The sequence below is a fragment of the Sitophilus oryzae genome, unplaced genomic scaffold (assembly GCF_002938485.1).
Source record: "Sitophilus oryzae breed Bouriz unplaced genomic scaffold, Soryzae_2.0 scaffold_484_pilon_pilon, whole genome shotgun sequence".
Classification (NCBI taxonomy): Eukaryota; Metazoa; Arthropoda; class Insecta; order Coleoptera; family Curculionidae; genus Sitophilus; species Sitophilus oryzae.
Window position 1 is genome coordinate 757,506 of NW_022147067.1, and position 13,880 is coordinate 771,385.

The window sequence follows — 13,880 nt, forward strand, 5'->3', positions numbered from 1 at the left end:
ATGATCTAGCTAGGAAAGGAGCGAACACTCCCACTAAATGGACCTGAACCGTCCTGTTTTCCAAACGGGAACCAACTGAAAGCGGAACTGAAAAATCTGGAAAACTCCATCCGTAACTTGGAATGGGTGTCATCCAACTAGTGTTGTAAATAGAAATATTGGAAATTTACAAACGTGTCTCGGAAATATTGGGAATATTGGAAATATTTTTAAAAATACTTAAATTTTGTCAACGATTCAAACCCAATATTTATTAATATATCTTGTAACCCTCATCATATTTTGTAACCCTATAAACATTAAACTTACTATAAAACAGTTTTACAAACATATAATATGGTGAATATATCGAGTTTGAGGATTCACCAACTTAGTCCCGAGCTTGTAGGTATTAACATTTTTGAACCTATTGGCAAATGGTTAAAAATTGTATAAGGAGATTATAGCACTATTCATTTTGCTGTAAAAGCATTTAGTAATATTAGAAGGGTAATTCAGAATAATCTTGCATTGTCCTCACTTGACGACAAAGAAAAATCCGAATTGTTAGAGTTTGTTGACAAAAGAGAAAAAATTGCTATTAAACCTATTCATTATGCTGCAGAATTACTAAATCCAAAATCACAAGGTTCTGAACTTGATGAAACACAAATTCTTTTTGCCATAAAATGCTTAATATATCAAAAAATAAACTCAATATAAAGGAGCAAGAAATAATTGATGAAATAGCAGATTACCGTTGTAGAAGTGGCAAGTTATTTGGAAATAACTTCCTATGGAAAAGTAGTTTTGATAACCCAGTCTCCTGGTGGAAAGGACTGTGTTCTTCATCTTCATTATCACAAGTAGCGTCACGAATTTTGATGATGCCAGCATCTTCGGCTGCCACGGAACGCAGTTTTAGCGTTTATAGGCATATTCATTCAAAAAAGAGAAACAGGCTTACTAATGATAGAGCCGCTAAGCAACTCTATGTATCCCACTATGAAAACTTGCTGAAGAAAATAGGAAACGGCAATAGATCAATTTTTATTTCCTATACTATTGAAGATTTTGAGGAAGTAGCCTGGCAAGAAGATGTTATTGAGTGTGATGCTGATGACAGCGATAAAGATATGCCTGATGCTGATGACACCGATGAAGATATGCCTCTTGCTCGACTAGTGTGTCAAAAATATTTTTTTGTTCAAATTTAACCTTAATTTATTTTTTAATTTGAAGAATAACTCTTTATTTGTGTTTATGTATAAGCATTTTGTGTTTTGCGATGTTTTGTTATGATTTTTATAAATAAATATTTTAGTTTTTCTTATTTTTTTAAATATTTCATATATTTCCAATATTTCAGGAAATATTTCCGGAAGTATTTCCGAAAATATATTTCTGGAAATTTTATATCATTACCTCCAACGGTCTAAGACACTCGAAAACGTTCATCAGAACTTACGACCAAGAAAAATCAATAGTATGTCTTCATGTGTAGTGAAAATTAATATTCTTGCTTAATCCACAACGAAGTTACAGGGTGGTCAAAAGTGCCGCTAATACCTTCGAGAAAAGCATGGTACGGCTGTGCTCGATTTGGCGGAGTCACTGCCGTGCCCCCAGATTTACTAATGGTTGATTAAGACCAATAGCACAGAATATCTAGCTACGCAACAGAAAAATACTCGAAATGAAAGAGCTAAAATTGCACAAATAGAATACTAGATGGCGCGACAATATCATAATCAGAATATAATTAGAAATTTTGAACTTTGGGTTTTGGATCGACGGCTCGTCGACTGCCTTGTAGCTCGGTTAAATATGCACAGTTGCCAGATTCAAAAAGACTTGAATTGGCATCCCATTCTTTTTACTGTGTATAATGCAGTATGTGTTTCTTTCTATTCTTCTTTTCTTGTCAGATACACTTATATTAATTATTCCTTTGGCTATTAAAATAGTTTTAAGTATATTATTACAAAACATATACATTTTTAATATACACTCCCTTATTGTTATATTAACTAAGAAAATACCTTTAATTACCTTTAAAATTAATAATATACACGGCGATTGATAGTGATATTTATTAATGCTGGAACGTTAGTAATGAAATATAAGTTTAATAATAATGGAAATAATTTATTAAAATGCAGTACAAAAAACGTTAACTGACTAAAAAATACTATAATAACAAATTTCTTCCGTTTGCCACGTTATTTATATAGACCTAGGTAGATTTTAAAAAGTGACACGGGTATAATTAATAATATATTAGTTCGGCATAAAAGTTGCTGTCACGACATCGAACAATAAATTAAAATTCGTATAATAAATTAAAATTATTAATTAAACAAATTTTTATAAAGAAACGCAAGTATACCAAATTTGGGCCCAATCGAACTCCAGGAAATGATATCATAATAGTGTACTATATTATGGTACCACTTGATATGCTTTAAGGTACCATAATATTGCAATGTCACCGAAGATCCGTAGTATACCAAATTTAAGAACAATCGAACGCCATGAAATGGTATCGTAATATGGTACTATATTAAGGTACCACTTTATATACATCATAGTACAATCATATTACAATGTAACCGAAGATACGTAGTATACCAAGTTTAAGCCCAATCGAACGCCAGGAAATGGTTCGTAATATGGTACTATATTAAGGTACCACTTTATATGCATCATAGTACCATCATATTACAATGTCACCGAAAATACGTAGTATCCCAAGTTTAAGCCCTATTGCCGCCATGTACCTAATATTGCTATGTCATCAAATATGGTACTATAGAAGGTACCACTTTATATGCTCCATGGTACCATGATATTACAATGTCACTGAAGATATAGTATATCAAGTTTAAGCCCAATTGAACGCCATGTATCGTAATATGGTACTATATTATGGTATCACTTGATATGCTTCATGGTACCATAATATTGTAATGTCATGAAAAATAGTATATATCAAATACCGTATGATACCGAAAAAAACGGCGTCCAGTTGGCGGGAAAAAGACGATCGATGACATTTCCCATATAAATTTACATATAAAATGACAGCGATATGCATTTCATTCAACGCCGTTTTTCCCCATTATACGATATGAACTTGGTATGAACTCAATCGAACGTCAGGAAGTGGTATCATAATAGTAGAACAATACTTATTATATTGTCGCCGAATTACAATGAAAATTCAGGATTGAATTATACAATCAAACGTCAGGAAGTGATTGTAATTTAGCTCATAAGATGTAATTCCAACTAACATGGCAAATTGAAAAAAAAACAGCTCTGATCTATTTTAATATGTTTAAATGATGTAGCAAATTTGAAGGTAGGCTTTATCAGGAAGTATTACGATATGAATTACACAATGGCAACACTGCACAAAATTCTTTTAAATTTTGTTTGTAGAAAACTGTTTTCTTTTAAATTTATTGCCCTCTATTATGTAGTAGCGAAACTACTGCATCAAAATATCTGATTTGGAGACAGGCTTTAAAAGCCTGTCTCCTTTTGCTACCTACAATTTTATACATGTAACGAGGCTTCTGTTGCGTAGCTAGATATTCTGTGCCAATAGGTATAATAATATTGATGTAATACTTCAACCAAAATTATACTTCGATATTTTTTTTAAAGTTGATATCTACTGAAGATAAAAGTAGTTCACTTTAAAAATAACTATCTCTACGTCATGTTACGTCGTGACGTCGCTTGCTATTGTTGTTACGAAATTTCTAGCGGTTGTTTGCATAAAGTACAACCGAAATACGGTTGGTCGCTTCGTGGACAACAACCTCTGAGAAACGAAAGGATGATTCTTCACCAACCAACGGGTTTGGAGAGTTAGAGAGTACCTGTGCCATCTTTAGCAAACTCTCTTAACAAATTTAACATTTCGTCAATGAAATGTGTTAACCTGCTAAACTCCACATTTTTGACTTTAATTAATACGTTTAATACATAAATTTTAACGTTAACCTTCAACCCAAGTGCTATTTAAACCTCTGTAAAATGTTTACGCTTAAGAATTAGGCCTTGCCGCGCCATTTACCTTTAAGTTAGGGTACCAATATGCAACTGTTAAAGGCTGAAAATTGATTTTATCAAGTATTGTTCCTAACAGCGGGGGCTAAAATTTCATTGGGGTCTGTGTCGCACCACCACGCCAAGAATGTAACATTTTTAGGATGGCGGGTAGTCTAAAAAGTATGCCTCAATGGGACGCTAATTTTGAGGAAGCATTAATTGAGTGGTTTGATGAACTTAAAGAGGCTTAAGTGAGATGAAGACCAACGATACATTGATTTTTCTCCGAAGAGTAACAATAACTCCGATTCTGAATCTCTTACTTACAGAAGAGAGAAAATTGAATAATCAATCCCAGAAAAGAAAGAGATGTGATATATGGCAACCATATGTCAATGAAGAAATGACAAAAAACAAAAATCTCATGAATCAAATGTGCACGATCCATGTGCGGCAAATGCAGATCCTATATTAGCATGAACTGTATTTGAAAAAGTTATGTACATTCAAGGTTTGCAGTTTTCATTGAAAATAATTTATGTTTATTACTTTAGGTTCACATTTCAGTTGTTTGTACTTTTAATAATACGGTAAAATCATAAAATGTATATGTTTTTAATTTCCATGGATTTCTTAGCCAAGTTATATGTCTGTTGTCAAAAATTCCTAAAAAATACGTTTTATTTTATTTTCGTGTCCGTTCTTATTGATTTGTTGAAAATTAATGAAATTGTTTGTTCACAAGTTTGAATATATTGTAAACAATGTTAAAACAACAAGCTTTTAATAAAACCTCTTCATCGTGTATTTTAACTGAAAAAAAAATGGCAGCACGCCATAAGCGTTACGAAAATTCACCACGCCAGTTGAGGGTTAAACTTGTAACTAAATATTGAGTTTTATTGTTCTCAACAAATATTATTGCTATCTTTTTATCATATTAACGCGTGAATATACATGTGTATATATTTTTGGTATGGGAGGAAAAATTCAGGAATCTAGACAAGAGTACTTAATTGATTCACCAAGAAATATCGACGTACAGGGAGAAGTAGTGGAAATATCGGAAGAAACAATAAGAATGGCTGCCAAGAACTTAAAATCAGGCAAAGCAAGCGGCCCAGAAGGAATATACTCCGAAATGTTGAAAAATGGTACGCAGAAACTATTTAGAAGCTTGGCATTAATTTTCAATATTTGCTTAAACGGACATCCCGTTCCAGAAGACTGGAAGCTGGCTTATATTTCTTCGATCCATAAAAAAGGCAATAAGCTGGACTGCAGTAACTACTGTGGTATATCAGTGACGAGCACAATGAGCAGGTTATATGGTAGAATTTTACGTGATCTCATAGAAGAAGATTATAGAGAAAAGGAGGAAGAAGAACAGAATGGTTTTAGAGCAGGAAGGTCGTGTACAGATAACGTGTTCTGTTTAAAACAAGTTATAGAAAAAAGATCGGTAAGAAACTTGGACACACATATAACATTTGTTGACTTACGGAAAGCGTACGACACTGTCCCAATATCAAGACTATGGAGGGTACTAGAACAATCTACGATCAACCATACTTATATAACAGCTCTTAAGGAACTATATAAGGACGCAAAATGGAAAAGAGCTTACAGAAACATTTATAACCGACAAAGGCTTGCGACAAGGTTGTTGCATCTCCCCTACTCTCTTTAAAATATACGTTGCAGTCGCTTTAAAAAATTGGAAAAGAAAGATCCGTGGTATGGGCATAGAGATTGACAATGAATGTTTGTTCACACTTCAATTCGCAGACGATCAAATAATAGTTGCCAATGACAAAGATGATATGCAATATATGCTAAGAAAACTTATTGAAGAATACGGAGAATGGGGCTTGACAGTTAACATAGCCAAAACAAAATATCTATGTATAGGCGCACAAGAAGGAAACTTGAACTTGGACAACGGTCACGAAATTAAGCAGTGTCAAGAGTATGAGTACCTGGGAATTACATTTGATAACACTGGAACTGACGGCAGAGAAATAGAGAAAAGGATTATCAACGCGAAAAAATAATCGGATGTCTAAATGGAATCTTATGGAGCAAATCAATAACAAAGCGAAGAAAATTTAATATATATGAAACCATGATAAAGAGCAACCTCCTGTATGGAGCAGAAACATGGAGAATAACTGAGAGATACAAGAAGAGGATAGAGGCCGTAGAAATGGATGTCATTCGAAGATCAATGGGAATTTCAAGACAACAACGAATAAGAAATAATACCATAAAACAACAAATGGGTATAGAAGGTACGATAACACAGGATATAGAGAAAAAGCAGCTCATCTGGTACGGACATGTAGAGCGAATGAAGGACACTAGATGGCCCAAGAAAATAATCAATTGGCAACCAAAGGGCAGAAGAAAACAGGGAAGACCGAAACTGGAATGGCAAAAAAGCGTACACAAAGCGATGAGTGAAAGAAACCTGTCAACAGAGGATTGTACGAATAGAACAGGATGGAAATTGGATATCGGACAACGTAGAAAAACGTTCTAAACCGACTAATATATATAGGAAAAATTCAAGGCTGTGACACACTACGGCCTTGATACGACATGACCTTGACCATGACTTGATGCACGAACTAGCGAGAAAAAAAGTGGTATGGATCGCGCAAACACCAAAAAAACATTTGATTTAAAGCTAAGAAAAGCATTATAATAAACTTGATACTGTACCTGGGTACCAATATCCTCTGGTTGTGCGCTAGTATGTACCGTTTCTTTTCTTTCCTCTAAAATTAAATATATAGAAAATTCTTCAATCGAAAGGTAAACAAAAATATAGAGACAAAGAAACAACAGAGTCAACAGTCATTCCAGATCATTTGATCAATTAGTCAACCGTACAAGATTGATAAAAAAAACTCAAAACTCTCACTTCACTGTATAGGGGTTCTAAGTTGAACTACCATTGTCACTAAAATGTAAGCAACTCTGCCAATGTTACGGATCTGCTAATTGTTGACATTTTTTCTTATGTTTGGTTGTAGCTTTTGTTGATGTTTCTTCTGCTTCTTTTAATGTTGCTTTTTTAATAATAGTTTACACTTTTATGAATTATTATGTACTTTATTGTCAGGAAGCTTTTACAATTAGTTTTACAAAGAAATATATAATTGCCGAATGTAACTGTCAAGAATGCGTCAAAAATAAAAAAGGGACTGCCGAAGTAGAAGAGAGTTGTTTATGTTTGTTAAGGCTCCATTTTGGAAGAGTGTTTGAGAGTGAACGAAAATGAGCGATTCAGCAAGTGAATGAATGAGTGCCTGGAGTGTTTTCCTTTAGTTCCTTAAATACGGTCTCCGACTTCCCAATAACCAGAGGTGTACAATATAATTTTAATATTCTTAAGGTAAATTTCATTAAGAGTCCATTTCACTAGTCCGAAAAAGCAGTAAAAGAGGCGTTCGGAATATCACGTTTTATGTAAAATTGGCTATAGTTATTTTTACACAAATGAAGAATGTTTGGACTAAATTTTCTTGAAAATAAAGCCATAATTTAAAATTTCGTTACAATACGGAAATAGATTGAAATTTTGTGATTACAATGATATATAATCTATATAGTTTTGTAACAAATTGCTCGCTATTTTATGGCAAATGCTGAAGCCCTGCAAACCTTAATCAAGCCTTAATTAATCAAAGCACTTTATAGTAGGAAAAACTTGTTACAGATCGTCTTTTAGATGCACAACCAAATTTTAACAGTGGTGTAACTTAAAACAGATAAAAACTTTCCTAAAACTAATATTATAATCTAATTAATCAAGGCAGGGATACGACAACTGTTTATGGCGATACTAAATTTGTCAGGTCAGCTTTAGAGAGCTTACATTCAATGCACTTTTTTAACTATTGTTAATTCTAACTCTTCGAACTCGATGGTCAGGTAAGAACGATCGTAGATAGAGTTACCAAACCTTGAGAACGTCTGCAGAGGTTTACGACCTAGAATACTGGTTTGTAGTACGCGATTGCGTAACAATTATCATTTATGTCTCACGTCACTCTAGTCTACGTCAAATAAATAATTTTCGTACTTGTGTCCTAAAAACGTCTAGGAATATGTCGTGTGTGCAGAAGAAATAGTACTTGAGAGGCAGTTAACGCCGTGCATGAAGATAAATTAACATTTCTGGGAAGTTAGTGTTAAAGTCGACAGTAGGAATGTATTAGATAATATCGATACATCAAGATCTCGATAGAAAAAGTAAAGTAAAGATTTCAGTTAACGTCTCCTTTTTGCTGCCAAGGCTAATCTGGACGGGGCCTACTTTGTTTACGCGGAATCCGAACCGCGGTCCTCGGCCATATTATGGTCAATGGCCTACCGACTTGGCAAGTGTCTAAATCGATTCTTACTCACGAGATATCCGATCTCATCCGGCCTCGAACCGGCGTGAATGAGCAGTGTGTGTCAATAGATTTTACACTTTTGCCTTTTTCTGGGACAACAGCACGATACAGAGTTTCGAACCGGTCACCCGTCCATCCATTAGTACCGCCTTACGTCGGTCGCTTAACTTCGGTGTTCTAATGGGAACCGGTGTTTCGACGTAGCTGAGCCCTAGATCTCGATAGAGACTACTAGACTAGTAGACTCTAGTAGTAGATCAGGAAAACTGGAAATTTGGCCCTCATATACGAACATAAACATTTCCAATGTTAAAAAGTCTGTTGCGTACATATTTTTTTTAGAAAAATATTCCAGTGATAACCCATATGCACGCCCCTGGTGAATATGTCGACACTTTTTTAGCATTAAAATATGTCGCATTTATAGTAACTTTTACTCTCAAAATTTCATTCGAAACGCTAAAAGTATTTGGAAGAAAATTATAATAAATCGAAAAAATCTTAAGACTTTAACACCCTGTAGCTACGAAACAAAGCAGAATCGGACCTATGTTGACATAAAAAATAAATCTTTGTTTTTACGTGGGGAATCTCCCCAGGAGAGATGCTATGATATAACACCCTGTAAATGATCTTTATATTCTTTATTTCGAACATTTAAAGCTTTAGATGTTTCACTACTACAGAATTCTTCACATTCACATGGTATCGGTTGCAACGCACTATCAATCAATTCAATTGATTGATATTTTTGTATAACATAAAAAATAAAATATCGATAAAATTAAATATCGATATTTTTTCTCAAACAGCGACATCCCTAGTCTACAGCCGGTACCGCTTTATGTGCATTGCATTTTTATAAGTGTTAGTCATTTTAGCGCAATGTAGGAATGTATTACTATTGCAAAATCACCTGGCTAAATGGATTTGATAAAACAGCAATTATTTTCCGCAGGTAGAAACAGTACTAAGCAATAAAAACAACAAGATAACATTGGAACTACTGCACGAAAATAGGTCATTTTATTATTGTACCTCTCAGTTAAAACAGTACAATATTATTTTCAATTTTGTTATAATGTTATGAAGACACCGTTCAAGAGTTAAGAATATTAAATATTGGAAACGTACATATAGGAAAATTCAATATTTAATAATTTTGCTTAAATATGAAAGTGACATTTACAGGGGAACTTCGGCAGCATATTCTGCAAATAAAAACAAGTAAAAAAGTTCGTATAAATGTATATCCTAAAATGCTTAGTTTCGGAGATACAGGGTGTAGAATTTTCATTTTTATTTCGATTTTTTCCAAATAATTCCTGAAGTAACGTCAATATTTGGATGAAAACTTGTGTCTGGGAGTTTTTTGACATTATAAATTTGATTTTGATGTCAATATGACTCCTACTAGTAGAGGGCACCACCTACACATTTTTAACTGGTTTAAAGAGTAATAACTTTTCGTCCGTACCTGTATAAAACTACTGTGTCAAAAAATATACATTTACGACGCTTTTTACGTGAAAAGGGTCTCTTGGTAAAAACCGCTACGTGTAATGGTTTTCGAGATATTTGGAATAGAAATTATCAATACCTGTCATCATTGACATAAATTAAATATGTTGACTAAATACACACACCGGAAAAGTCTAGGGATATCACAATTTTATCCAGCCATCGTCAGTAATTTTATTATTTGCATTTCTGATATAATAAAATTAAAATAAACAGATAGTTTACAGGAAGTATTGGAAATAAAAATGCGAAATTTACCGAATTTTTCAAATTTACCTTGATTTTTATTGAACTCAAAAAAATACACACATTTTTTTTTATTCTAAACTGTGAATTAAAAAAAAAAGATAAAACCAATTTTACTTAATAAAGGGTATGGCCTCCTTTACTGTTCATTACAGCCCTACATCGTCTCTCCATGCTCCTGATCAGGTTGTCGATCTCTTCTTGAGGTACAGCCTGCCACGCTGCTTTCACGGCCCGAACCAGATCCCTACGAGTTTCAGGAGGCATACCCATTCTCAAAACTCTTCTTTGGACCGCGTCCCATACGTGCTCGATGGGGTTGAGGTCAGGAGATTGTGCCGGCCAGGGTAAGATGTTTAATTGATGAGCATTGATAAACTCTGTATGAGGCCCTGCATTGTCATGCATGAGAATGAAGTTTCTCCCAAAATCATTGGCATATGGTAACACGACAGGCTCAAGAATTAAATCACGATATGTGATTCCTGTTAGAAACCTTTCAAGAAAAACGAGATCGGTTTTTCGGCCTAACTGGACTCCTCCCCAGACCATAACTGTGCACTTCCTGAACATGATCCATCCGAATAAGATTTCCCGGTTCTCTTCATACCCTAAGCCTTCTCGAATCCGGATGAATTCCAAAGCGTGACTCATCCGTGAAGAGAACATTGGCCCATTGTTCATTCGACCACTGAACATGATCTTGAGTCCACAAATATCGTACCTCTCGATTTCCTCTCTTTAAGGGTTGAGTTCTCCAGGGGCGTCTGCTTCTTAAGTTGACCTCTCTTAATCTATTGCGAACAGTGTCAGGACTAACGGTTACATTATGTGTTTCCTGGAGAATTAAACTAAGCTCTAGTGCTGGTCTATCTTGCTGAGGGGTAGTAATGCGATGTCGCCCTGTGTGCCTTTCAGCAACATCGCGATAATCGCGATATTACGCTTTGCGTTGCATTTAATGGCCCTTAGCATTTCGTCTCTGTTAAGATGTCTACGCTCCATAATGTCGTTTAATACTAAACAGAGTTATTTGAATGAATTCTGCCCAGTTATCATAAAAACATAGCCAGTACAGGTTAAATTCGAATAATTGATGCTAAGTGCTTTTTATACATTTGACAAAAAATGCACAAACACTTCTGCAAATATCCCAAATTTAGAAATAACTAGTGTGGCTACTTCGTTTCAGTCGAAGTAGAAAGAATCGGCCTACAAATATGTCGTTGTTTATTCAAAACATTTATTTTTAACTTTATTAAAATGATATCCCTAGATTTTTCCGGTGTGTGTAGTTATCAGACTGAAATTTGAAATGTTTTCGTGCCAAATGTTCAACAGAAATTGTTTTATCATCATTTTTTGCAAAAAAAATTATGATTAATTTAAAAAAATAAAAATTTCTCAAATTTATTATTTCAGTGAAATAACATCTAATCAACGTGTTTATTTTTCGTAAATAATGACATGTATAGACTATTTCCATTCTAAATATCATTAGAACGGTAGCTCGTAGCGATTTTTACAAAGATACATTTTTTACATAAAAAATCACGAAAATGTATATTTTTTCACTCTTTAGTTTTATACAGGTACGGACGAAAAGTTATTACCCTTCAAAACAGTTAACACACATATAGGTGGCGCCCCCTACAAATAGGAGCCATGTTGACATCAAACTCAAATTTCTCATACCCAAAAACTCCCAGACACCAATTTTCATCCAAATATTGACGTTACTTCAGAAATTATTTGGAAAAAATCGAAATAAAAATGAAACTTCTACACCCTGTATCTCCAAAACTAAGCATTTTCGGACATACATTTATACGAACTTTTTTACATATTTTTAGCTGCAGAATATGTTGTCGAAGTTTCCGGAATACAGTTCGGACCACACTATACAGGGTGAGTTTCCTACGATGTTCTCTATGGGTATCTCGGAAACTACTGAAGATAGAGACTCGGTTAAATGGGGAAAGAATTGCAGTTTTGTGGGGTCATAAATATGCGCCTTTCAGATTTTTGAAAAAGTTCATGGCTTACTAGATATTTCGAAAAAAACAAATTTCGGCTATTTTAAAAATTGTCCCTAATTCCATTATAATCTATTTTAGACAAAAAAAAATTCAGATAAAATTTTTAGATAATCTCATCCTTAATGAGACTGTGTTCTTCGTTTTTTTTCTAAAGCCTGTCATTTTTGACATATAACACAAACTTATGTTTTTTTAAATGGAAACCATAGTTGGCCATGACTTCATAAGTTTTTCAGCGATATAAGCTATAATATGTTTTTTTCGAAAAATTACTGAGTTATAGCCAATTCTTATAATTTGTAAACAATTTCACTTAGTTAGCCATGGAAACAAGTTCAATCATCTTTGCTCTCAGAAATGTAAAGCTGCCACATCCAAACTTTGTAAATTAAACTAAACAAAAATTGTAAATAGGAATTTTTCAAATGAAGAAAAGCGTTAGGATTATTGGTTCAACTTTTCTTGGCCAAACATTTTCGAGGATACGTTGACCGGTGAATGTTACGTTCTTTAGAGAACAGTTTTTAAGACATATGTTAGAAAAGCTAAATTTATTTATAGCCAATTCTTAGTTTTGAGTTGCATCTTTTAAAAGTGAATTACTACCTAGTCTCACAGAAGGACCTGTCGACTTAATTACCTTTCTCTCGTACCGCCACAACGAGTGTCTCTCTTAATTCATAAGTTTTTTTTTTGTAAAACTTATTGTTAACTATACCGCATAAAAAAATCTAAAATGGATAGATCAGGTGATCGAGGAGGCTCATGCAATTGGTCCACCTCTTCCTATCCCTGCATTATTATGATATAAATAATTTTTAACATTTCTTTCATTATGGGGGGGGTAAGTATAATGAAAGTCATGTTGGAACCACTCTATTGATGCATGAGTATCTACATGCTCTTCTTAACTTGAAAAATTCATATTTACAATTTTTGTTAATTTTAATTTACAAAGTTTTTTTTTTTTTAATTTACAAAGTTTGTTTTTCACATTTCTGAGAGCAACGGCGATTAAACTTGTTTCCATGGCTAACTAAGTGAAATTGTTTACAAATTATAAGAATTGACTATAACTCAGTAATTTTTCGAAAAAAACATATTATAGCTTATATCGCTGAAAAACTTGAAAAATGGCGCTTTTTATGAAGTCATGGCCAACTATGGTTTCCATTTAAAAAACATAAGTTTGTGTTATATGTCAAAAATGACAGGCTTTAGAAAAAAACGAAGAACACAGTCTCATTAAGGATGAGATTATCTAAAAATTTTATCTGAAATTTTTTTTGTCTAAAATAGATTATAATGGAATTAGGGACAATTTTTAAAATAGCCGAGATTTGTTTTTTTCGAAATATCTAGTAAGCCATGAACTTTTTCAAAAATCTGAAAGGCGCATATTTATGACCCCACAAAACTGCAATTCTTTCCCCATTTAACCGACTCTCTATCTCCAGTAGTTTCCGAGATACCCATAGAGAACATCGTAGGAAACTCACCCCATAATTAAATCTGGTTACTGGTTGACTTTGACGACGAAAAAATATTTGGCAAAAAGCATCGAAATTCAACGTTTTGGTCGAGAAACTGTGTCACAAAAAGCATTGTATATAAAATACTTCTTATT

General features: G+C 33.7%; 2 protein-coding genes across 2 annotated transcripts in view; both read left to right on the forward strand.

The window, feature by feature from the left end:
- Window positions 1–668: 668 nt before the first annotated feature.
- On the forward strand, window positions 669–6,095 carry LOC115886365. Its single transcript, XM_030905466.1, has 3 exons — window positions 669–1,163; window positions 5,036–5,503; window positions 5,625–6,095. The coding sequence occupies exons 1-3, from the start codon at window positions 669–671 to the stop codon at window positions 6,093–6,095; spliced, it is 1,434 nt and encodes a 477-aa protein (XP_030761326.1).
- Window positions 6,096–6,319: 224 nt separating this feature from the next.
- LOC115886366 overlaps window positions 6,320–13,880 on the forward strand; it is a 47,493-nt gene continuing 39,932 nt past the window's right edge. Inside the window, exon 1 of the mRNA XM_030905467.1 lies at window positions 6,320–6,566. Coding sequence (XP_030761327.1) covers window positions 6,320–6,566 — 247 coding nt within the window. The remainder of the gene's footprint in view (window positions 6,567–13,880) is intronic.

Bases quoted from the DNA above. Each gene is read 5' to 3' on its own strand.
- LOC115886365 (XM_030905466.1), top strand. From the start codon at position 669: ATGCTTAATATATCAAAAAATAAACTCAATATAAAGGAGCAAGAAATA. The intron at 1,164-5,035 runs GTGTGTCAAAAA...GGAAAAATTCAG, and splicing joins ATATGCCTCTTGCTCGACTA to GAATCTAGACAAGAGTACTT. The intron at 5,504-5,624 runs GTAAGAAACTTG...CTTATATAACAG, and splicing joins AAGTTATAGAAAAAAGATCG to CTCTTAAGGAACTATATAAG.